Source organism: Hemiscyllium ocellatum, chromosome 10, assembly GCF_020745735.1.
Source record: "Hemiscyllium ocellatum isolate sHemOce1 chromosome 10, sHemOce1.pat.X.cur, whole genome shotgun sequence".
Classification (NCBI taxonomy): Eukaryota; Metazoa; Chordata; class Chondrichthyes; order Orectolobiformes; family Hemiscylliidae; genus Hemiscyllium; species Hemiscyllium ocellatum.
In genome coordinates, this window is record NC_083410.1 from 80,902,490 (window position 1) to 80,929,109 (window position 26,620).

A 26,620-nucleotide genomic window follows, 5' to 3' on the forward strand; every position below is an offset into this window, starting at 1 on the left:
GATTGTGATCTCCAGCATCTGTCATCTTCATTTTCTCCTATAGAATATTTGGTCAATGTTCAGACCCTGGATAAGTGGTGGAATTACATTCATGCCATATGAGTGCCAGGCAGCGACATGAAATTGTAATTGTGAACCCTTGATAAGATGAGATATTGCTATTGCTAATGGCCTACCATCAACATCCTATAGGCTGCAACTAACCAGAAATTTATCTGGAGTAACCATATACCACCGTGACTAGAATAGTTCAGTGTCAAAAAAGCACAGGCCAGGTGTTCAATGGAATACTGCTCACTTAACTGAATGAGTAACTTGAGTAATAGAGGCATCCAAGACAAAGCCTGCTTGATTGGCATTTCATTCGCTACCTTAATTCTTTCCCTTCACTGGAAAGCCGTGGCAGTGTATACAAGATGAATTAAAACAACTTTCAGGTTTCACTATCCTTAGTGCACTCACTTCATAGTATTGCCAGCATTTTCTGTTTTTAGTTTGGATATTCCAAACAGTATGGTATTTTCCTTCCTCATTAAGTATTTCTAAATGTTGTGTTCAGTTTTCCAATCCAAAAACTCAATCAACCCTGTGAAAGTACAATTTAAAAAAAATTCTAGACACATTTCTAGTGTAGAATGATGTGGATTCATTTTTGTTGAGAATAAAGTGGTGCTCATAATGCATTTTACTTTATTTCAACTTTAAATTTGAGATACAAACCAATCATAGCTTGGGTTAAGTAAACTATTCACCATTGTTCACACTACAAGCTGATACTGATAAGGGAGTTACAAGGTTCATGCCAATATTTAAATTCCACCTGAGTTTGCTATTTTGCCCTTTTTTTTTTGCAGAATGACACAACCCAATAGCTTATGCAGTAATGATTTGGAATATTTTAAAATAATGCTTTGGAGCCAAAAGTGAGCATGTCGTTCCTGTTACAATTATTTGCACTTGCATAGAATTCTGAACATACTCAAACCTCCAGGAGTTTTATTGAACAAGATTTGACATTACAAAGAAGTTTTAAGGGACATCATAAAAGAGGGCAGTGAATTCAAAATTGTCATATTCCAGAGCCTGGGGCATAGGCAGCTGAAGGCATTGTTAATGGTGAATTAACACCAGGTTGTCGTCCATTGGGTTTACTTGAAATCACAAGCTTTTGGAGCACTGCTCTTTTGTAAGGTGAGGAGAGAGAAGCACAATTACAGGATTTATAGGCAGAGCATTCAAAAGATTATGCAAAATGGTGAGAGTGGGATGTCTATTAAGTCTCTGCAGGTTCGATGGTGAGAGTAATGTGTCAATAGGTGAATAACAAGTGAAGGGATGACCTATAATCCAATTAAATGAGGCACAGACCATTAAAATATATGGTGCTGGAGACAAATCAAATAACTCCAATAACATGATAGGTATAAAGAGTCACATGCTGAGCGTCTAACCTAAGTAATCCAAAACTGTACAAATTAAGGTAGAGAGATCATAACTTATCAAGGTGATGGTCTTAAAACAAGACAGGAAGGAATATTTCACAGAAGTGTGGTGGGGTCACTTAGCATGACATGAACCACCCTCACGGTTGAGGCCATCTTCGTGGGTACAGAACTTGACTATCATTTCTGTTCGGTAATTCTGCGCTGTGTATCTCAAAGGTCGCTTGGAGGGTGCTTACCTGAAGATCGGAAGCTGACTGTCCTTGACCACAGAAGTGTTCCCCAACTAGGAACGAACATTCCTGTATGGCGATTGTTGCGCAGTGTTTGTTTATGCATTGTAGCATCTGCATTGTCTCATCAATGGTGAATTGGTTTACTAAAGAGGCCAGAATTAATTGCAGTCAGAGGGTTGTAAGTTGGGAAGAAACTGTGAAAAGTATTTATAAATTTAGGATGAAAATTTCTCAACAAAAACCCAAAGAACTCTGGATGCTGTAAGTCAGAGCTAAAAATGTAAATTGCTAGAAATGCTCAGGTCTGGCAGCATCTGTGGAGAGAATCAGTTAACATTTCTGGTCAAGTGACTTCCTCAGAACCGATGGTAGCTAGGACAATGTCGGTTTATAAGATAGGGTCAGGGAGGAAATAAGGAGTCCATTCTAGGTGGGGATGGAGCCCAAAAAAGAGCAGTTGGACAGGTAGAGGAGTGGATAATCTGGCAAGGAGGGTGAATCCCTGTTAATAGGGACTGTTTGTGGTTAACAGTGGGTAGTGTGTAATAGCAGACTGTGATAACCAGGTTTGCCTGTGGGGAGCTGAGGGTAAGGACTTGGGACAACTCGCCCCAAAATTTAATGAATTTCATAGAGTCCAGAAGGCTGCAGGGTCTCCAGGCAGGAAATGAGGTGCTGCTCTTCCAGCTTATGAGCTTCGCTGGAGCAGTGCAACAAGCCTGAGACCGATGTTGGCAAGGGTACATGGCTTGTTAAAGTGGCAGGCAGCAGGAAGCTCAAGGTCACTTTTTGTTTTTTGTGAGCAGCACACAAGTTGCACTTTACGCCAGTTTCAGAATTTCCAGGCTGCAGCTGTTTTTTTTAAACTACGGACATGCAATCCCTTTACCTGTCCTTCCCCCACAAGGATGGTCTCAGGGCTCTCTGCTTCCTGAACTGTCTCCATCCACCACCAGTCTCCTCCATCTGGCTGAGCTTATCCTCACCTTGAGCAACTTTTAACTCATTTTTCTTCAGGTCAGAGGGGTGGCCATGGGTATGCAGGTGAGCCTATATCTTTGGGGTAGTGGAACATTCCTTATTACAGTCTAATTTCAGCCCACATCCACAACTCCTTCTCCGGTATATCGACGCTATCATCAGTGTTGCCTCCCTCTCATCCAGAATTGGAAACGTTTGATCGGTTTTTGCTTCCAACTTTCACCATACTCTTACCTTCACCTGATCTATCTTTGACTCCGCCCTTTGCTTGACGTCTGTTTCCAATTCGGGGGATAGACTGGCTACCAAGATGTGCTATAAACCCACAGACTTCTACAGTTATCTGGACTATACATTTTCGCACCCTGCTTCCAGTAAAAACTCTTTCATTTCCCCAGTTCTTCCGTCACCATTGCATTTGTTCCGATGCCAGTTTTGACAGGAAGTTTCCAAACTGTCAACCTTCCTCAGCCGAGGAATCCCCAGCATCTTTGTCGACAAGGCTCTCGACTGGGTCCAACCCGTTTGCGCCCTCTTCCCTCCTTCCCGCAACAGTGATAGGGTCTCCCTTGCCCTTGCCTACCATCCCACCAGTATCCTCATCCGGAGAATCATTAACTACCTCCAGCAAGATGTCACCACCGTAGGCCACATTTCACTCTCCTTCCTTCTCAGCCTTCCACAGGGACCATTCCTTCTGGCGCAGCCTGCTCCATTCTGTCACTCCCAACAATCTAAGGTCCTGAGGAGTATTGTTGAACAAAGAGACCTTTGAGTGCTGTTACATCGTTCCTTGAAAGTGAAGTCTCTGGTAGACAGGGTAGTGAAGGTGGCAGTTGGTATGCTTGTCTTTGTTGGTCAGAGCATTAACTGTAGGGCAGGTTGCTGCTGGAGATGACATTGGTTAAGCCACTTTTGGAATACTGTGTTCAACTCTGATCTCTCAGCTGCAGGAAGGATATTAAGCTTGAAAGAGTTCAGAAAAGTTGCTGGAGTTGGAAGGTTTAGCTATTGGGAGAGACTGAATTAGGTGAGGGCTGTTTTCCCTGGAGTGTTGGAGGCTGAGGCGTGACTTTGTCGAAGTTTATAAAATCATGAGGGGCATTGATGGGGTAAATTGGTAAGCTCTCTTTCTTGGGGTGCAGGAGTCCAAAACTACAGGGCATAGGTTAAGGTGAGATGGGAAAGATTTGAGATCTAAGGGGAAGACGATGCATGTATGGAATGGTCTGCCAGAGAAAGTGAGGACTGCAGATGCTGGATATCAGTGTCAAAAAGTATGGTGCTGGGGAAGCACAGTAGGTCAGGCAGTATTGAGGAACAGGAGAATTGATTTTCGGGCATAAGCCCTTCAGGGAGTTGTGGAACCAGGTACAATTTTAATATTTAAAAGTATCTGGTGGGTATGTGAAAACGAAGGGTTTAAAGGGACATAAGGTCAAATTCTGGCAATTGGGACTAGATTAATTGAGGATATCTGGTTGGCATGGGTGAGTTGGTCCATCCAAAGGGTTTGTTTCCATGCTGTACATGGCTATGGTTCTGAGACCAGTCAAAATAGTATGGAGAGTAGAGTCCAGAAGTAACAAACGTCGTTGAGGGTTTCAGCTAGTAGTCCATGCAAATTTTGTGCTTCACTCAATCTTTCACCCATTCTTCACCCTTTAACTCTATCTGTGCCTGTCTCCCTCACAGGCAATGTGTTCATTCTGAATTTCCAATTTGATTTACTGATTATCTTTTATGAATGACCAGTGATGTTTGTTTCCCACAAGTGGAAGTACTTTATCTATTTTCTGAAAGCTCTTCATGACTTCAAAGGTTACCCCTCCTCCTTCACTTGAGAGAAACCTGTTCAAATTTACGTGTTTCAAAAACTTTTTAAAAGGTTCCCTGTATGCTATAAGACCGTAAGACACAGGAGCAGAAGTCAGGCCATTCGGCCCATCGAATCCAGTCCGCCATTCAATTATGGCTGGGCATTTCAACTCCACTTACCAGCATTCTCCCCGTAGCCCTTAATTCCTTGTGACATCAAGAATTTATCAATCTCTGTCTTGAAGACATTTAGCGTCCCGTCCTCCACTGCACTCTGCGGCAATGAATTCCACTGCATCCCTGGGCTTCAAGATGGAGCTCCTGATAAATGTGGAGTGTATTTCTAAAACAAGAAATTTCAGTTTGGACGAGAGGAAAGCCACTTGCACTTAATCCTCTGGCCAACTATAGATTAGATTAGATTACTTAGTGTGGAAACAGGCCCTTCGGCCCAACAAGTCCACACCGACCCGCCGAAGCGCAACCCACCCATACCCCTACATATGCCCCTTACCTAACACTATGGGCAATTTAGCATGGTCAATTCACCTGACCCGCACATCTTTGGACTGTGGGAGGAAACCCACGCAGACACAGGGAGAACGTGCAAACTCCACACAGTCGCCTGAGGCGGGAATTGAACCCAAGTCCCTGGTGCTGTGAGGCAGCAGTGCTAACCACTGCCGCCCCAACGCTCATAGAAAATGCTCATCCTGAGTTGGCAGTTCATCTTTCATGTAAAACTGGTTATTGCAGTAAATTGTCAATTTCATTTAGTTCATGAACAGTGTCTGAATCCTGAGACACTCAAAAGACCATTTGCGGAAGGGAAGATTCTGAGAGTTCATAAAGTTCACATTGGTGAGCTGACTGACAATTTGAACAAAATTTATCTGCTACTGGAGTATGCAATAAAGTCTTAGTTTTCTGAACTGGAAGGTCTCTGGTCATCAAATTGGGAATGTTAGAATAATCAAAACATTTGACTATTATATGGATTGGTTCAGAATTTGAGGACAGCATTGAGGAAGAGCACGTCCTATTCAATGTGCTAACTGACCTCTCATTTTGTGGGCCTGTTTGCAGCAACTAGCTGCAAATGATTCACTGTTTCACTCTCTTCAGGGTCTGCATCATATAAGCAGGGTAAGCAACTGCAGAGCTGTTCGCCCATCAGCTGTCCGATCCTCACTCAGTTGTATATCTGTAAATCATGGAGGACAAGTTTTTGATTTAAATTGTGTGCAGTGTGATATAGAAAGTGGGTCAAAGAATGTAGCTGTGGAAGAGTTTTTTAAAGAAAAAAACCTTGTGCAATAATTCAATTCTATTCTTGTAAAATCATTTTTAGGGTCAGAGGTCACTTGGCAATTTACTCTTTCAAAATAAATCTGTTTTGGCACATTCTGATGCATCACTGGCATGAAATCCTGAAAGAGGACTTGAAGTCAGACCTTTTTACCAAGAGGTGGCCACTGAACTCCAAGACTCTTTGGCAATTAAGATTTTTTTAAAAAAAACTTGCACTTAGAGTCAGAGTCCTAGAGATGTACAGCATGGAAACAGACCCTTTGGTCCAACCCGTCCATGCTGACCAGACATCCCAAAGTTAACTATTGGGTAAACACACAACTTTGTACCCTTCTATTTAATATCTGTGCCAAATCCATCTTTGTGGAGGTAAAGTGACATAGCAACCTCAGAATTTCCAGTCTTTGCTGCATTCATTGCATTGTTCAAAAGTTGCTATCTGACTTATTCCTTAATAGTGAATTCATCCCCAGAGTTCTCAATGCAGAATTCAACCCAAGGAATAATTGCTTATGATTCTTTGCCCAAATATGATGCCGTAATGCTGTTGCTTAGATCACAACTTTGCCTCAGGACATTTTTCCGCTTATTGGCTTTTACAGAAATGAAATATGCCACTTGTTTTCAGTATGCATAGTTGCTGTAACTTTAAACTTGTTAGTAAATGTGCATTTTGCATTGTATGGTTGAGTATAACTAAGTGATTTTTACGTGGTTAAGTACTGTGCTTTCATGCCATACTAGGGACTTGAATACAGGGTTAGATCACTATAGTATTGAAAGAATATTGCATTGTTAGATGAGCTGTTAGGTGGAGGCCTTCAGTGCCTGTTCTGGTTCAGGCAGATGTTGTAATATCATAAGTACAACTTGGAGAGCAGAAAGGTATTGTGCCTTGGCCAATGACTTCAAAAATAGATCAACTTCTTTACCCCTCTCTAGTTGCTTGCAGAAGGCTTTCCATTGGTTATCAGTATAAGTTAGTTGTGATCTGTACAGTGAGATGAGTGAGTGTGCTCCGTGACCTTGTTTATGGAATGGGAACTTGTCATTTGGGAGGAGGAGCTGAAAATGTGTTGTTGGAAAAGCACAGCAGGTCAGGCAGCATCCAAGGAGCAGGAGAGTCGACGTTTCGGGCATGACCTGCACTTTTCCAGCAACACATTTTCAGCTCTGATCTCCAGCATCTGCAGTCCTCACTTTTTGGGAGGAAGAGGCAGTCACCTGGAATAAAGTGAACCCGAGCTTTTCCAATTCCTTCCCCACGATTATCAAATTCAATCTGATGGTAATTGGAATAATGAAGCTAACTCAGCATTTGCAAGGCTTGGGGGTGGGTGGATGTGTGTATCTTTTCTTGTATGGCTCAGTAACATTTATCTACTCTGCCATTTGAAAACTTATTTTTGCAGGTGTCTCTTTGGGAATGATTTCTGCAATTACAACTTGGTTAGTGCTTAGAAGCATCAGTGCCATTTACAAGGAGGAAATAAAATACTGTTGAATACATTTTAATTGTGATTCTAAACTTGGTGCATCACCCAGTCAGTATTTTGAAGAGGTGGCCTGGTGTCTCATTGCCTAGCACTGCCCCTCAATGCCAGGAACCTGGGTTTGATTCCAGCCTCTGGTGACTGTGGGGAGTTGCAGTTTCCTCCAACAGTCCAACGATGTGCAGGCTATCGAGTCATCAAGCTATACTGTATGGAAGCAGACTATTTGGTTCAACTTGTCTATGGTGACCACAATCCTGAATTAATCTAGTCCCATTTGTCAATATTTAGCACATATCCTTCCTATTCATGCACCTATCCAGATGTCTTTTATATCTTGTAGTTGTACCAGCCTCTTCCACTTTGTCTGGCAGCTCATTTCATACAGGCACCAACCTCAGGTTGCCATTCAGGTCTCCTCTTTTAAACTATGCCCTCTAGTTTTGGACTCCTGTCCTGGGGAAAAGACCTTCACTATTTAACCTATCTATGCCACTCATAGTCAGACTCCATTGCTCTATGGAGAACAGACTCACCATATAACTCATCCTCCAATTCTGGCAACATTGTAAGTCTTTTGAGCACTTTCAATTTTCGCAACTTCCTTTCTGTAGTAGGGCGAGTAGAACTGAATGCAGGAAGATGGATTGGTCCATGGTAAATTACTTAGTGTCCAAGGATGTGCTGGCTAGGTGCATTCGCTGTGGGAAATGTGGAGTAGAATAATTGGCTTGGGTGGGGTACTGTTTGGAGGCTGTGTGGACTGGATGGGTCAAATGTGGTGTTTCCGCACTGTAGGGGTTCTAAGATTATAATTCTATGAAAAATAGTCCAATATCTGCAATGTAGATTACTGTGGAATCTCCACTCAACGCTTGTTACATAATTACATCATATAAGTTTGAGGGGAGCTAAGAAAAATGCTTAATAAATGGTATGTCAGACAGGAAATAAGGTACAATAAGTAGGCAATGAATAATGGAATGTTTATCTGAATACTATGACAAGCACCATCAAAATTGTTTCCAATCTCAAATCTATCTTCCCTCTTCAGGGAAATACTATAATCACTTGTCCTGGGAAAGTGTTGAACTTGTCTGATGCTGTTAAGTTGTAATTACATGAGTGACAGCATGCTTAAGAATCTGAAGTTGTAATACTGTCCAATTTTTTTTGCATATATTGGTTATATTGATGTAATTGAAGACAATTCAAGGAAAAAGTGCAACAAATGTAGCTCTTATTCCTGAAGCAAAGCCATTAAGGTGAATTCAAGTAATCTGGTAGATACTAAAACAATCACAACATTTGAGCAACGTACGATCACTTCTCTAAGACTTAAGGTTGAATTTCATTTATTAAAACTAATATCCAACATAACACTGATTACATGTGTACTATGCAGGAAATCCTTATGAGGTACCTACAATAGTTGCAGGGATTTGTTTCTTTATATTTGGTCCTGTGCGTTGATAACCCATTTATTTAAACTTTGCAGCATAGCAATTAATAATTTAAAGTTACCACCTCTTTTAATAAGATTGTAGTAGTGCATTTTGGGGCTTGAGGTGCTTCCTGACTTCTGTTCAACGTGATTTGATACTTTCCTATGCCACTCCTTCGTAGCTTTTGTGAGACTGCTTTTGGCCCATTTCCCTCTAAACCTTTCCTATTAATATACATCTAGATGCCTTTTAAATGTTGTAATTGTACCATCCTCCTCCTCCTCTGGCAGCTCAATACATATATGTACCACCCTCTGCATGAAAAAGTTGCCCCTTAGGTCCCTTTTTAAAAATTTTTCCTCGTCTCTCTAAACCTATGCTCAGTAGTTCTGGAAACCCCTCCCCCACCCAACCCCAGGGAAAATCTCCGTACCCTACCCATGCCCCTCATGATTTTATAAACTTCTGCAAGATCACCCCTCAGCCTCCAATGCTCCAGGGGAAATAGCCTCAGCCTATTCAGTCTCTCCTGGTAGCTCAAACCCTCCAACCCTGGCAACATCCTTGTAAATCTTTTCTGAAGCCTTTCCAGTATCTCAACATCCTTCCAATAGTGGTTTGTGTCTAAATCTTTTGAATTATTTTCAATCATTTTGAATATTACTTAAACCTTTTGTAGAATCATTGCATAATACAGCAACCTAAACCAATTGTTTAAGTCTACACCTTGGCAGCCTCAGTTTTGAAGTAGTATTCTAGAAATTCTAAGTTTTGAGGGGGGGGGGGGTGGTAAATACAACTTGCTATTCATTAGCTTTCCTCCCTCACTGTTGCAACCTTTCTTCAATTGATTTCTTTCATACCATAGTCACAGGTGAGGTGCTGGAAGATTGGAGGTTGGCTAATGTGGTGCCACTGTTTAAGGACAAGCCAGGGAACTATAGACCAATGAGCCTGACGTTGGTGGTGGGCAAATTGTTGGAGGGAATCCTGGGGGACAAGATGTACATGTATTTGGAAAGGCAAGGATTGATTAGGGATAGTCAACGTGGCTTTGTGTAGGAAATCATGTCTCAAACTTGATTGAGTTTTTTTTTGAAGAAATAAGAGTATTGAGGGCAGAGCAGTAGATGTGATCGTTCAACAGGGTTCCCCATGTGAGACGGGTGAGCAAGGTTAGATCCCATGGAATACAGGGAGAACTAGCCATTTGGATACAAAACTTCTTCAAAGGCAGAGGGCAGTGGAGAGCTGTTTTTCAGACTGGAGGCCTGTGACCAATGGAGCGCCACAAGGATCGGTACTGGGCCCTCTATTTTTTGTCATTTACATAAATGATTTGGATGCCAGCATAAAGAGGTACAGTTAGTAAGTTTGCAGATGACACCACAATTGGAGGTGTAGTGGACAGTGAAGAAGGTTACCTCCGATTACAACGGGATCTTGATCAGATGGGCCAATGGGCTGAGAAGTGGCAGATAGAGTTTAATTCAGATAAATGAGGTATTGCATTTTGGGAAAGCAAATCTTAGTAGGACTTTTACACTTAATGGTAAAGTCCTAGGGAGTGTTGCTGAACAGAGACCTTGGAGTGCAGGTTCATGGTTCCTTAAAAGTGGAGTCGCAGGTGGATAGGATAGTGAAGCAGGCGTTTAGTGTATTTTCCTTTATTGGTCAGAGTATTGAATACAGGAGTTGGGAGGTCATGTTGGTGCTGTACAGGACATTAGTTAGGCCTCCGTTAGAATATTGCGAGCAATTCTTGTTTCCTTCCTATCATAAGGATGTCGTGAAACTTGAAAGGGTTCAGAAAAGATTTACAAGGGTGTTGCCAGGGTTGGAGGATTTGAACTACAGGGAGAGGTTGAATAGGCTGGGGCTGTTTTCCCTGGAGCATCAGAGGCTGAGGGGTGACCTTAAAGAGGTTTATAAAATTGAGGGGCATGGATAGGGTAAATATGCAAAATCCTTTCCCTGGAGGCGGGCAGTCCAGAACTAGCGGGCATAGGTTTAGGGTGAAGGGGGAAAAGATATGAGACCCAAGGGGCAACCTTTTCATGCAGAGGGTGGTACTCATACGGAATGAGCTGCCAGAGGATGTGTTGGAGGCTAGTACATTTGCAACATTTTAAAAGGCATCTGGATGGGTATATGAATAGGAACGGTTTGGAGGGAACTCTGCGTGAAAAGATTGCCCCTGAGGTCCCTTTGAAATCTTTCCCTTCATCCTAAACCTATGCCCTCTAGTTCTGCACTCGCCCACCCTCGAGAAAAGGCCTTGTCTATTTACCCTATTCATGCCCCTCATGATTTTATAAACCTCTAAGGTAACTCCTCACCCTTCGCTCCAGGGAAAACAGCCCCGGCCTATTCAGCATCTCCCTATACCTCTCATCTTCCAAACCTGGTAATGTCCTTGTAATCTTTTGAGCCCTTTCAAGTTTCACAACACCTTCCAATAGGAAGGCGACCAGAATTGTGCACACTATTCCAAAAGTGGCCTAACCAATGTCCTGTACAGTCGCATCATGACGTCCCAACTCCTATACTCAAGACTCTTGACCAATAAAGGAAAGCATGCTAAATGCCTCCTTCATATTCTGTCTACCTGTGCCTCTACTTTCAAAGAACCATCAACCTATACTCAAAGGTCTCTTTGTTCAGCAACACTCCCTATATAAGTCCTGCTAAGATTTGCTTTATCTAGAATCCAGGCAAGTAAGTAATTGTTTCAAGTAATCTGTTGGAAGATTGAATATGCTGTTTGCCAAAATGTTTATATAAAAGGTCTAATTTAAGACCTGCTCATTAACCGAAGCAAAGATTTACCTAACTTCAGATTAGATCATGAATATATTCATGTGTTAAATGCTTTGCAACGCAAGAACAAAATTCAAATTAGTTTACCATGCTGTTGATTTTATGCCATTTGTATCCCGTGCACTTCAAAGGTTTGTTCTTAAGCAGACCCTTCCATTTTTAGTCCTATTTTTGTATTCTGGATGTACCAAAGTACTTCAAAGCAAATGAATTGCTTATTGACGTGTAGTCACTCTTTTGTAGATAAAGTGTAGCAGACAATATGCAAACATAAAAGTTAGTAAGTTGTTTGATGGTTCAGGGAAGAATATAATCAAGGATGGCAGGGGAGTTACTTATTCTTTGTTTAAAAAAAGTTCAGAAATTTTTGTATCCATCAAGGTTTACTCTTCTAAAAGATGGTAGCTCTTAATGCAGCATTATCTCACGACTACTGTACTGAAGTAGTAGCACAAATTGTTATGCTGGAATGGAGCTCAAGCTCTTTAAGTGGGACAGTCAGTCTAGCTGACACCAAAACCTTGTGACTGATCTTGTTTTGTAGTAAGCACTTTGGTTTTAGTAGTGGTTTTAATTTAAGGAAGAAAATAGTATGTCTGGTTCCAATTAACTTTTTAACTCTAAATGCAAAAGAACCTGGAGTAAAGCAATTCTTTGAACTGCCTTTTCTCTAAGTAATTGACTTTTTAATTTTGTTCAGGTACACTTGGGAGGCGATGGATTCAGACAAAGGAATATATTACAAAATAAATCTATGTGCCCCTTTAAATTGTGGGGGTTTAAGTGCTATCTGCGCTTACAATACTTCACAAAAAGCCAACCATTCAGTCGGTAAGTGTAACAGTTTGTTTTATACGTGTATTAATATATTGTCCTGTTTGTCTTATGAACACAATTCTGAATATTAGTGTGTACTGAACTATTTCAGTTTAGTGGGATACAATACAGAATTGCTTCAGAATGCCAATCAATTCTATTTGAACACTATCAAATTTTCTAAGGTTCAAACATACTGTTATTGAGATTTACATCTCCAGTTCAATCTGCATGTTTTGGTGACTGAAGAGACTGACTTTAGTTGTAATTCTATACCCTACAATTTGAATAAATAAGTGCAAATGTTTATGTAAATTGGCAAACGGTTTAATACTGACAAATCCAAAATATGGGATGTATAAAGAAAAACAGTCATATTAGGACTTCATGAAATCAACTCCAACCTCACCATTCCACTCCAACGCAACCTCCCTATTAGGACCTCTTCTGCCTCCGACATACTCCATCCACTTGGACACCCCCGTGCTCATCTGTTACCCACCCTCAACCTCTTTATCGTCGACTGCCTCAGCCTGTTCACCCCTCACCCACTCCAACCCCTCACCCTTGCAATGCGCAACCATCCACTCCCTCTGCTCCAACCTCCAACTTCATCATTAAACCATTGGACAAGGAGGGTTAGTGGTATTTTGGCACACCAACGTCTACATCACTGAAGCCAGGCACCAACTCATAGACACCACCTCCTGCTGCCTCGTTGACCAATATCTCGCCTCCCATCACCAAACCATCTCCCAACCTCATAGTCCTGGAAACCTGTACTGCCCAGTTCTACCCCACTAATTTCTGGATGCACTATGTTATCCTCCATTTCTGCCACCTACAATCAGACCCCACAACCAGAGAGATCTTTCCCTCCCCACCCCTGTCTGTGCTCTGAAGAGGCTATTCCCTCAGGCCCACAACCTCCCCCCCCCCCCCCTGCTTCTTGCTGCCCAAGAGGTGCAAAATTTGCGCGCACACTCTCTTTCCACCCCTGCCCCCCCAACTTCCATCCAAGGTCCCAAAAAGAGATTTTCCTGTGCATCCAACCACCTCATTGTGTCCATTGCTCTTGATGTAGTCTCCTACGTTGGGGAGACAGGGCACCAACTCGTGGAATGTTTCAAGGAACATCTCTGGGGGACATGCTTGAAACAACCCCACCATCCTGTGGCTAACCACTTCAGCTCCCCCTTCCACTCTGCCAAGGAATCCAAGTTCTGGGCCACCTCCAGCCAAATCCAAGTCACCAGACACATGGAGGAAGAACACCTCATCAGCCTTGGTACCCTCCACCCTCAAATATCAACTTTTGCCAGTTTCCTCCTTCTCTCTTTTCTCCCCCCCCCCCCCCCCCCCCCCCAAAAACCTCTCCTTATCCAAGATCCAACCCTCCAACTTTGTACTGCCCTGTTGAACTATCCGATCTGCCATCTTCCATCCCACCTATCCGCTTCACCCTCCCATCCGACTTACCACCATCATCCCCCTCCTGTACCTACCTAATACCTTCCCAGCTAGCTCACCCTCCCCACCTATTCTATGTCAGACCACCCCCTCAAACATTCCTGATGAAGGGCTTATGCTTGAAATGTCAGTCTCCTGCTCCTAAGATGCTTGCCTGACCTCTTGTGCTTTTCCAGTGCTACAATTTTTGACTACTTCATGAATGGTGTCAGAATAGCTCAAAGCTCGTTCAGGAGGAGTATTTGGAACTTGTAGAATTGCTACTTAACATTTCCAGTCCACAAAGCAAAGTTTAAGAATTGGGTGCAAGTCTGCCTCAGTTGTTCTGGTCAGATCAGTCCTTGAACCTTTCAGATATGAACAGTTCCGAAGATAGATACTGTATAAGAACTCCATGTGACAGATTGTCTATGCCTGTGGACTGAATTTAAGCTCTAGAAACTTTGGGTTTTTCAACTGGAAAAGAGTTGATAAATGATTTGCCTGTTTAATGTAGATAGCCTGAAACCAATTTCAAATTAAGCCGTCATAAGCAAGTTTATGTGGCTTCAACTATTTGCCAGTATGCTTAGGTGATGTAAAGCTTTTTTACATTCATTTTAGAGGGCATGGTTTGATGCCACCTTTCATTACTGATTGAGAGTAGACTAATGGCTGGTAATTGGCTGGGCTAGATTTGTTTTGCTTTGGATGCTGGGCAATTTTCTGGATTATGGGTATATGCCAATATTTGTACCAATCTTCAATACTATCACTAGAATGTTGTCAGGACCCGTAACCTTTACACTATCCAGTGCCTCCAATTGCATGGCGTGAAACAAATTGGCTGAAGACTGGTATCTATGATGGTAAAGACCATTGGAGGAGTCTGAGATGGATCATCTGATTGACACTTCTGCTAAAGATGGCTGTGAACACTTCAGCCTTATCTTTTATACTGAGCTGATCATTGAGAATGGTGCCACCTCCAGTGAGTTGTTTAGTTGTCCACTACTGTTCATGACTGGATGCATTAGGACTGCCAGAGCTAAGATTTGATCTGTTGGTTGTGTGATTGCATAGGTCTGTCTCTTGCTGTTTGGCATGCAAGTAGTCCAGTTTAGTAGCTTCACCATACAATACCTCATTTTTAGATATGCCTGGTGCTACTCCTGGCATGACCACTTGCACTGTGAACCAGGATTAATCCCCCGGCTTGATGGTAATGGCTGAGTGGGTCATGTCAGGCCACAATATTGTGATTCTGCTGAAGTGAGTCTGCTTCTGTTGCTGGCTTAAATGCCTCAGGAATGCTCAGTATTGAGTTATTAGCTCTGTTGGCAATTTGTCCCATTTTAGTACAGTAACGCCGCACAACATGGAAGGTGTTCTCAATGTGAAGGCTGGACTTAATCTCCATAAGGACTGATCATAGGATAATGAACTGGCAGGAATACAAATTATTGCAAGGTAAAGAAGTCTTGAACATCCAGAAGAATTGGAATGGAAAAGGCAAAAAGAATTTGAAAAGGAGAGGCAGACCACGAATGAAGAAGTGTGATTAGGTAGGCATGGTCATTTTTTCTGAAAAGAAAATCCTTTGAATTTTGGAACAGTGATTTTGCACTCTCCTTACAGGAGACAACTGAAGGAAAGGAACACGAGTCTGCTGGGGAAAATGATATTTGAGCCAGAAGATTACTTATTATAGCAATAATTTTTTAAAAATTATGTAACAGGCATACAGATGAAAATCTTAGGTGAGATACAAGTCGAAGAAAGTGTATTCAAGAGTGGGATACCATCTGGGCAAGGGAGAGAAATTATTTTCATTTTTGCTAAAGAATCCAATGCCTTTCAACAATGCTCGTACTCCCTAGTACTATATGAATCGTTCCTTTCGAAGGGACTCTGCGTCATTGTTTGGTAATATTAATTAGATGGTCACAAAGGCAGTTGGGGAAGCTGGAGGGGAGGTTGGTTTATTTGTACAGAATGGATTGTGTTTGTCTGTGAAACAGGCTGACCGGGACAACTTTTATCTTGTCAATAATGAGCTTTAAAGAGTGGTGAATGTAATTGAGTTGAATGACCATACTGTGCCGCCAGCCAAAGTTTTAAATATGAACTATAAGCCTTGCTTCCGCTGGAAAGTTTCAGCCTTTTAAAGCGGAGGTGCAACTGAGTGCAATGTAGCAATGTGGTTGATGCCTCACTTTAACTGAAAGGAAATGGAGGTTCTCTGAAGCAGTAGCATTTGAGAACATCCGGGTGAAAATGAATTGATTGCAACAGATGTAGACCTGTGTTCGAAGTGGAAAAAATGTTGGCAAACATTCAGCCAGTTATGCAGTGCTAGGACTAAATTCTAATCCAAAGCCATCAACACAAATTAACTATTGGAGTCTATCCACAGATGCTGTGTATTTGCCAGAATTCTGATTTCACTTCAGATTTCCTTCATTTGTAGTATTTTGCTCTTAGTGCTCTAGCTAGGTGGGCAGCAATGTGGTTAGCACTGCTGCCTCTCAACGCCAGAGACCCGGGTTCAATTTCCGCCTCAGGTGACTGACTGTGTGGAGTTTGCACATTCTCCCCGTGTCTGCATGGGTTTCCTCTGGGTGTTCCGGTTTCCTCCCACAGTCCAAAGATGTGCAGGTCAGGTGAACTGGCCATGCTAAATTGCCTGTAGTGTTAGGTAAGGGGTAACTGTAGGGGTCTGGGTGGGTTGTGCTTCAGCAGGTTGGTGTGGGCTTGTTGGGCTGTTTCCAGACTAATCTAATCTAATCTAATGGAATAGCAAAGGTTGTAGACAGGTCTTTAATGGGTGATTGAGAGGGTTTGGGAATTAAAATTCAAAAGCAGGTTAGCATTTCAGGTGAAGTGGGTTGGAATGTGACTTCAAAAATAATGAAGGTAAAAAGAACTAAGGTAATTCCTTAGGCATTGTATCTGAATGATACATAAATGCTGACCACCTCCATTATCCATTCGTATGATATTCACAGCTCTGTGTACTTGCCAGGTCGACTCTAGACCAGCCCACAACTTCCAACAACTTTCAGTAAACCAATCACCAGTTTGTTTATGGGTATATAGATGTGGTATTTGCTTTTCTTGTCAATTGGAAGTCTGTGTCTTTGTTTCTCACGGATCAGGTGGACTGTTTAGTACAATTCAAAATTTAATTTTGAAGCAAATGCCAATATGGAAGTGTTGTTGCAAAGTAATCCAGATTGGGAGCTAAATATACTGGAGTACTTTAAGGGATAGCCCTGATTTAATGTTGGTATAAAGGTAGTAGAAAAAGGATTTTAGCTCAGAAAATTGAGGTATAATTTGAGTCTGAGCTAACAGCAAAGGGCAAAAAAAATTGTGACAAATCTCTCAGCTGTAATTCTAGTGTAAAATCAGTAAATTTAAAGGTACAGGTAGAGTGGAGCATGGCCTCCTTGACTAGAAAAAAACAGCTTGTAATTGTGTCAAGTCAATACATGAAATGAATGAGGTTTCTAGATAAGTATATCAAGGAGCTAACTAGAAATGTGTAATGAGAGTATTAAATACCCTCCATATAAAGCATTCTTGAAGTGTTCAGTCTGCAAAATCTATATTGTTTGTGATTTATTTTGAAAAATGGGTCTTTAACCAACTTATCGCAGTTTACTTTTGTGTATTGAGAAATTATATTGATATTTAAATTTGCTCGAAATAGGCATTCTTTTTAAGCCACAAACCCTTCACAATTTGACAAAATTGTGATTAATAAAGAGCGAACGATATTAGGACAAAGCAAGAGACTTGGAATCTTGCTAGCAAGATTTTCCCAGGAGGTTTGAGTTCAGCAAAGTAGCACCAAGAAAATGGTAAGAAAAGCTAGATGAGGATATATCAGCAACATATGAAAAGACATTGAATGTCTACAGAAACATTTACAATACGCTGGCATTAGTGAAGTTTGATGTGGACCCAGTAAAGGCAACTTTAGGTGAAATTATAATGGTGAAGTAGCAAACCACATTGTACAGGTTTGTCCCCCCTCTCCCTTTTGGAAATAATTGTTATGGACCAGACCAAACCCCCTTCAAATGTGTCAAGGCTAACTTAAAGGCAAGTGTAAGGAGCTGTGTTTCAGATCTAATTTGTTGGGTGACACTATTTTAAGCCAAACACATTTTTATTTTTGCTCGACAGTTAAAATTGAGAATTGGTACAACTTTTTGCAAACTTAAGAATTATTGGAACAGTTACTGCTTATTAGTTAAATATAGTAATATCCCATAAGCACACCCTTGGTGAAGGCAAGTTCACGAAAATAGATTGTTTCTCCAGTCCAGACAAAAAGAACACAAATCTCTGGTAGAGAAAGCGGTATGGCAGTTTCCACAACCAACCTCCTAAGCCTCCACAGTTACTGAAAGCTAAGCTAAACTAAAATTCTGGCTCTCTGGGAGTTTGACGCCACCCATTCATGCAGCTTCTATTGTTCTAGTTTTAAGAAAACCAAAGGCCTCCCAAATTGTTTACTTTATTGGCTTGGAAGAGCACTCTATCTCTATAACACAACCTCTCTTTTTAAAAAAAAACAAAATACACCTCTTAAAGCCTTCGTATTGTCTCACTAACCAGGAATAGGACTGATAACTAAAATAATTGTACTTGCCTCCTGGGGAAATTTTTTAGACTAAAAGATGACAATTTTCTAGACCCTATTCTATTCACCTAAGGGATTTTTTAAAGAAAAGCTGTTAAGATAATGGCTGGAATGTTTTTCATGTCTAGAATCCCTCTGATTCTTCAAGATAGTTTGCACAAATAAGATGGTAGTAAATATATAATCCTACAATTTAAGGGGAAGAGAAAATAGAGCCCAGTTAGTCTAACATGAGTAGCTCGATTCTGGTATCTACTATTAGTGTAGTAAAGTGATTTAGTTAAGCAGTCAACACTGATTTATGAAAGGGAAGTCATTTTAAGTTGTTTGGAATGTAATTAATATGAACAAGTGGAGGAAACAGGATATACTGTTCAATTTTTCAAGAACATTTTTTAAGATCCTACACTGCACAAAATTAGGGTTCAGGAAATTTAGGGTAATATGTTAATATGGATTTTTTGGACTGAAAGTAGTAGGAATACACTATGCTATCGGGCTGTCTAGCAAGACATCACAAGGATCAGTACTTGGGCCTTGGCTATATTATATTAAAGACAAAGATGAGACTGAATATAATGTTCAAGTTTGTTGACAACATGAAAGTTGAGCTAGTAAGTGTAAACATGATGCAGAAAGACTGTAAATGGGTAAAAGCAAATGGTGTTAGTTGGCAAAGGTATGGTCATTGGAATACAATGTGTGATGTCATGTTCCTTGTAAAATGATTTTGAAAAGAATCTCCACAATTAACAATAGAAATGCTGAATAAGATTTTACATTTTAAAATTGTTAATTTTCACTGGTTTAAAATAAACCTAATTGAAGAGATGAAAGATTTTCCCAAAGAAAATGCCAATTCTGCTTTAATCAGAGTTAGTGCTTTCATTTTCCTGCAAAATGTGGGACCATTTTGCAATCCTCCTTCCCAACTTGATGTTTCATCCCTTCCCCTCCTCCCTGGAGCTAGGATTGGTTTTTACTTGTCCTCACCTTGTACAAACTAGCCTTTCATTCATAGGATCATTCTCTAATTTCTGCCAATGCTGATGTGACGCTTGGACCCCCTCCCCAATCACTCAACTCTCCTGTTCCTATAGCATTTTCAATTTTAAGAGTTAGGCAATGAAACGGAGCTTCTTTCAATTTGATATTACTTTAATTTTCTATCATTTCACTTTGTAATGATGTTTCTTTACATGTTTCTTTGAAGTTTTACAATGCAGTTAATTGCCCTTAAGTTTTCATCACTGCAAATGAGTCCAAATATAGATGTCCTCAGCTATTCCAAAATCTGGTTGACGAAATTGTTGTAAATACATCTTCTACCACTTTGCCATTTTGCTACAAGTCAGCACATTCCACATTTTCACTGAGAAAATAAGAAACAGGAACGGAAGGATTTCATTTGCCCCTCGAGTTCATGCTGTCATTCAAGATTTAATTATTTTTAACCAAAACAAACTGGAGAGCTAAGCCCAAACTGAAGACATTACTTTTACATGGAATGAGAAATATTTGACAATCCTATTCAGTCAGCTTTCCCTGTATTTGTCATTCTGGTTTGTGATGTTACTCTGCCACTGATCTTGCCTCAGGCAGACCTCTTAATCCATGCTTTTTATCCTGTCGCACTTGCCTCTTGCTCTGGAGTGGAGAGAATCCTTAATTAAGGGTAAAATCTAATTTACTGGTAATAAAAGTTGTCTCCCACAAATGCTGAGAAAATGGGAGATTGGATTAAACTCTTTTTTGAATGAGTGAGAAAGTGTGGCCAAAGCAGCTGAGTGTTTGTTGATTTGTGTAGTTTACATTTGTTGATCTTTGTGGTTGATCTTGAGAGCTTTATTTACATACGTTTCTGTTTTTAAGGAAACTAAATTAGTAGTGAATTAAAATTCTAGTATTCCTGAGGGTGTATGTATTGAATGGTGACACTTTTTAAAAGTTTATTTATTAAAGGCCAGCATGGTTTGTTGGAGAGAAGCTTTTTCTGGTGGGATCTCTGGGGAAATGAGATGTGGCATTATAAATGGGAGCCATCCTAACGAGAGACTACATTTCAACACAAGGTGGTACAAGAATACATTAATTGTTAATTTTGAATTTGAGATTAGTAGATTTCCACTAACTAGAAGTATTAAGCGATGTGAGAAAGGGTGAGTATGTTGATCTCAGGCCCAGATCAACCAAGATCTTGTTGAAAGGCTAAATGGGCAATTTGTAATTCTGTGGTCACTTTAATTTATCCTTCAATCCTTCAATGTCTTTTCAGTCATGTTAATGCATGGAAAAATCATACTTCTCGTTTCAGTCCAACCTGCTAAGCATTTATTTCCCTGTAGCTCACCCCCCGCCTTGCTGTAAACTGAACCCTTGCTCCAGTATTGTTGGCCACTATAGATTGTGGTCCTAATGGTTCAAACCCTCTTTCTTTCTCTTTTTCAACCCACAATTAAGTTCTATGTTGCACCATCTGTGCATCTCTAAATGTCTGTGTACACTATATCCTTGGTTCTAGTTTGTCAATATTTGCTCAAAACCACTTCTCAACTGAGTCAGGGTTGGGTCAGTTGCCTCCCTGTTGCTCAAAGGTAGGAACTCCTGCTCCAGAGTGGAGCTGCCCCATTGTGTTTTGTTGCATTTGTTTAAATGGTTGCAATTAAATCCATCTCTCAACTTGTTTGTTATCTGCTGTTCAATTATCATTTAAGCTACCCTTGAGGTATGACATTCAATGAAAACCTGAAGACTGGCATATGTATCTGAGCGAGGCTTTTGCAACAATGTGCTACTAAACCAGCCTTTGGTCCAACCTTGATTGATACAAACTTGATTTTCTTTGAGTTTTTTGTCTGCAAGTAACATGGCAGCATCTTTATCCTAACTCCATAAGTATGAAATTTAAGAGATTCATTTTCAAATCAACTGACAATGAAAAGATCATCTTTTAACACCTATGGCGTGACTAAATGGAGAGTCAAATATGAGATGCATCAGTTCTGTTTTGGTGATTGTGGGAGGTGCTATTTGTTTTCAGAGCCTTTGATGTGACCTGCTACTTTCCATTGTCTTCAAAAGTGCATCATGTGAATGTCATACCTTTTTGCTTGAAGAGATACCACCATATCAGATGTTTTAAAGCAGTTCTTAGAATCAGAGAAGATTTTGACATTAAAAGACTTTGTAGACCATCTTTTCCATGTTGACTGCTTACTTGCATAGTGGTGAATAAATTGTTGCCTGAACTTGAACCTTTCTTCAGTGCTCAAGAGCCTTGGCATGCCTGCTTTTGAGTTTAGTGAAAGTCTAGCATTTGTCTTATTAACACTAAATTCTTATGCTGCTACTTTGTTGCATGGATTTCAGTAATTTCTATCATAAGCTATTTAACTTGATATTTTCTATGCTAACGCTTAACATTTTAATTTAGTCAAAATATTCCCATCTTGAGAATCACCTTTGCTCAGTTTGTGTGCGGGATCCAGCCAGTCAGTAAAGTAGGGTGGGTGTGAAACCTAAAGGCATTTCCTTCCATTTTACACAATTTTAGAATTTATTTTACTTTACTACTTTGAATGCAGTAAGCTTTAAACAAAACTTAGTTGTTTCTTTGTGTTCTGACCATATTAATTATTTCTATAGAATCATAGAAAACTTACAGCACAGAAAGAGACCATTCAGCCCATTGGGAATGTCAGGTGAATAAACTAGCCACCCATTCAAATTCCACTTTCAGATCAGAGTCTGTAACCTTGCAAGCTACAACACTTCATGAGCAGATCCAGATTACTTTTTAAATGAGTTGAATATTTCAGTCTCCACTACAAAACTAGGCAGACACTCAACACTCTAGGAAAATAGGATCATATGACATTATAAATAGGCCATTCTGCCCATCAAGTCTGTATTATTCAGCGAGTTCATGGCTGGTTTGACTGCTCAACTCCACTTGCCTTTTCTCTATAATTTCTCCATAACCCTGATCCTTTTACTGATTTTTGACTCTTCCAGCCTTGAATATATTTAACAACCCAACCTTGTAATCTCCCGGTGGCAAAGAAATTCACAATCTTTTACCCTCAGAAGAAACTCTCATTTGTCTTTAAATGGGTATCCCTTAACTCTGGCATTATGTCCTCTTGTCCCAAACTCTCTCAAAAGGAAAAACCTTTTTTGTCTACCCTTTCGAGTCCCTGAAGAATCTGTTTCAATAAGGTCTTTAGTCATTGATCTAAACCTCAGTGAGTACATGCCCAACCTACTCAAATTCTCACAAGAAAATGCCTTCCTACCCAGGATAAACTTAATGAACCTTTTTTCTGGACTGCCCTGCAATGCATTATATCTTCCTTTAGGTAAGGGGACTAACTGCCTTGAACTGTTGTCACCAGACCTTCCTGTTGTTACATTCCATTTCCTTTGACATAAAGGACAACATTCCATTTGTCTTCTGTTATCTGCTAAACGTAGATACTAGCTTTTTATGATTTAAAAATGAGGACACGAGTCCCCTACTGCAGCTTTCTACAGTTTTTTTTCCTCAACTTAAGTAATCAGCCCCCAGCACTGATCCTGTGACTCCGCTAGTGTCAGGTTTTTATCCTGGAAATGCAACCCCCCAAATATATTGCATCTACTGATCATCCTTTGCTTGTTATCTCAAATAATTCTGATTAATTTCTTCGTCATAATTTCACCTTCAAGCAGTGCTTACTCTGATTATATTGTTTCTAAATGCTCTGCTACTATGTCCTGCTCTAACATTTTTCCAATGGCACATGTTAAACTGGTTGGCCTATAGTTTGTCTTTTTTTTAAAATTAACTTTCTCCCTTTGAATAAGGGTGTTACATCGGCAATGGTCTAATCACTGGGATTTCTTAAATCAGGATTATTGAGAATGCATTGAGTCATTTTCCAATCTTTGTAGTTAGTTACTTTAATACCTTAAGATGCATCCTGTCATGTCCAGGGCATGTATTAATGTTTAGCCTCATTAGTTTCTAGTTCTTTTGCCTGTGATAGTTACTGTATTTATTTCCTCCTTTTACCCCTTAAATTGGCGGTTTTTGGTGTCCTCTGCTGACAAGAGGAATGTGAAATATTTACGCACTACTTGGTATGTTTACATTATTTCCCCAGTCTCATTCAGTACGGGGTCTTAGGACTCTTCGTTTTTAATATATTTAAAGGAGCTCTTTTGTCCATTCTTCTGTTAACAGCTTGTTTACCCTCAGTTTATTTTCTTCCTCTTTCTTTGTCATCCTTAGCTTTTAAGACTCCTACAATCCTCTGCACTACAGTTCCTGTCTCATCAAGAATTTAAAAAAAAATTTAACACTGTCCCTAACTTCAATGGTGAATCCCCTTCCTGAATCATCCTCCTTTACTGGGAAACATCACTGCCGTGTGACATGAGGTATTTTCTTAAGTCTTCCACTTTTCATTCACTGCATTTTCTGCTAAACTCATTTCCCAGTCCATTCTAGATGTTTCTGCCCTCATTAATTTATAGCTACCCTTATTTGAGTTTAGCTTGGTTGTTTCTGAGACTGGTTTCTCACTGAAACCGAGTGCTGAATTCTGTCATGCAACTGTCACTATACACAATTACATCTTTTACTCTGATACCATTTTTTTAAAAACCTAGTTTATTACACATTACCAGATTCAAAGTAGCTTCCCATTCTATTTGGATCCACATTTTGTTCTAGGGAACTGTCCTGAATAGTGTTCATAAATTCTTCCTTGTTGATGCCTCTGCCACTTTGATCTTGTAAAATTGGGAAAAATCAAGTCACCCATGATTAATATACGGCCTTTTCATTTGCCTTCACATGTGGCACAGTGGCTCAGTGGTTAGCACTGCTGTCTCAACACCAGGTACCTGGGTTCAATTCCTGTCCTGGATGACTGTGCAACTCCACACACATTCTCCCTGAGACTGCGTGGGCTTCCGGGTGCTCCGGTTTCCTCCTGCTATCTAAAGGTGTGCAGGTTAGGTGAATTGGCCATGCTAAATTGTCCAGTGTTAGGTGCATTAGTAAATATGATAGAGGAATAAGTCTACGTGGGTTGCTGTTGAGGGTTAGTGTGGACTTGTTGGGCTGAAGGGCCTGTTTCCATACTGTAGGGCATCTAATGTAATCGAAAATGTACCTGACATAACTGCACCTCTTTTTCCCTTGGATTATGCCTCTATGTGAAACCTTACTGAATGATGTCTGAAAATCCTTCCCATGTCATCAACATTTCCTCTATCCATTTAAGTATTCTTCAAAAGTTGCTTGCATTTGCTAAAGACTACTTATTGCCAAATAGAATCATTGGTGACCTTTAAGCGGCAATTGGATAGGTACATGGATAGGTGCTTAAGCTAGGACAAATGTTCGGCGCAACATCGTGGGCCGAAGGGCCTGTTCTGTGCTGTACTGTTCTATTACTGGATGTACTTAATGAATCCATATTGTTCATGAATTTCATCTATGTTTAAGAATGCTACAGTCTTTCATTCTTTTGGTTATAGAAAATCAATCCTGAGTTCAGACAACATTGCAAGACTGATGTGAGCCTCTTTTTCTTGTTATATGTATCGCCTGCTTTGTTCTGTGAAAGCAGTTTCTCCTCACTTAACTTTTTTAATCTTGTGTATAAACAGTAAAAAGAATCTTTGTACAATATCTGGGTCACACAGTTGAATTACCTGACTAATGAAGCTGAAACTATTTACTTGAAAGCTGTCTTTTGTATTGATTCTCATTGAACACTCAAATGGGCATATTTCAGATGAAATAAACTGAAGTGACCCCTGTGTTGAACCTTGCATTGGTGACCAAATTCATTTTTAATTTTAAAGAAGCCAGGTAAATGGAAGGTAAGGTAGTAGCCAAATCTGTCCGACAGGCTCAATTTAGGTAATGTGTCTGTTCCCTCATTTTAGGTGATTTTGCACTCCGGACCAGAGGAGTACATCATATTGAGTACAACACCACCCAGAAATGTACAAAACAGAACTCTTATCAGACTGTCCAAAGCAGCATTAATTTTTTATGTGGAAAAACATTGGTGAGTATGTTTGTTGTATCACCTTCATATTGGTTTAAAACATCCACCAACATTCAAGTAGGATATTGAGGCTGATACTTTAAAAATCACAGATTATGTTTAACAATATCAATGTCATGTGAATTTTATGTTGACCTTAAGAGCTAGTATTCAAGCTGTTTTCATCTTTTGTGAAAGCTACTTCAGTGTAGAAACAGTGGCGAGAGGTTAGCATGAAAAGTCTGTCTCTCCTAATTAACATGAATAGAGGCTGCTTAGCACATTTGGTAAGTGAACATTGTAGATGTGGATTTACACAATAGATCAATCTTTTGAATCTGTGTAATAAAAACCAAAGCACCATTCACGTGAGACCTTATGCATTTCTGGCAGGTATTCAAAAACAGAGTCATAGAGATGTACAGCATTGAGACACACCCTTCGGTCCAACTCCTCCATGCCGACCAGACATCCCAACCCAATCTAGTCCCACCTGCCAGCACCCAGCCCATATCCTTCCAAACCTTTCCTATTCATATACCCATCCAAATGCCTCTTAAATGTTGCAATTGTACCAGCCACCACCACCACCTCTGGCAGCTCATTCCATACACTCACCACCCTCTGCATGAAAAAGTTGCCCCTTAGGTCTCTTTTATATCTTTCCCTTCTCACCCTAAACCTATGCCCTCTAGTCTGGACTCCCTGACCCCAGGGAAAAGACTTTGCCTATCTATTCTATCCATACCCCTCATAATTTTTTAAACCTCTAAGGTCACCCCTCAGCCTCCGACACTGCAGGGAAAACAGCCCCAGCCTGTTCAGCCTCTCCCTATAGCTCAAATCCTCCAACCCTGACAACATCCTTGTAAATCTTTTCTGAACCCTTTCAAGTTTCACAGCGTCTTTCCGATAGGAAGGAGACCAGAATTGCACGTAATATTCCAACAGTGTCCTAACCAATGTCCTGCACAGCCGCAACATGACCCCCTGTACTCAATACTCTGACCAATAAAGGAAAGCATACCGAACGCCGCCTTCACTATTGTATCTACCTGCGACTCCACTTTCAAGGAGCTATGAACCTGCACTCCAAGGTCTGTTTGTTC

The 26,620-nt window shown here is 40.5% G+C and overlaps 1 protein-coding gene across 3 annotated transcripts in view; it reads left to right on the forward strand.

Annotated features, from left to right (window-relative positions):
- igf2r (insulin-like growth factor 2 receptor) overlaps window positions 1–26,620 on the forward strand; it is a 226,884-nt gene that overhangs the window by 6,524 nt on the left and 193,740 nt on the right. For all 3 annotated transcript variants that reach the window (XM_060831661.1, XM_060831659.1, XM_060831660.1), the window contains exons 2-3: window positions 12,247–12,377; window positions 25,408–25,532. In XM_060831661.1, coding sequence (XP_060687644.1) covers window positions 12,263–12,377; window positions 25,408–25,532 — 240 coding nt within the window. In that variant the 5' untranslated portion in view covers window positions 12,247–12,262. The remainder of the gene's footprint in view (window positions 1–12,246; window positions 12,378–25,407; window positions 25,533–26,620) is intronic.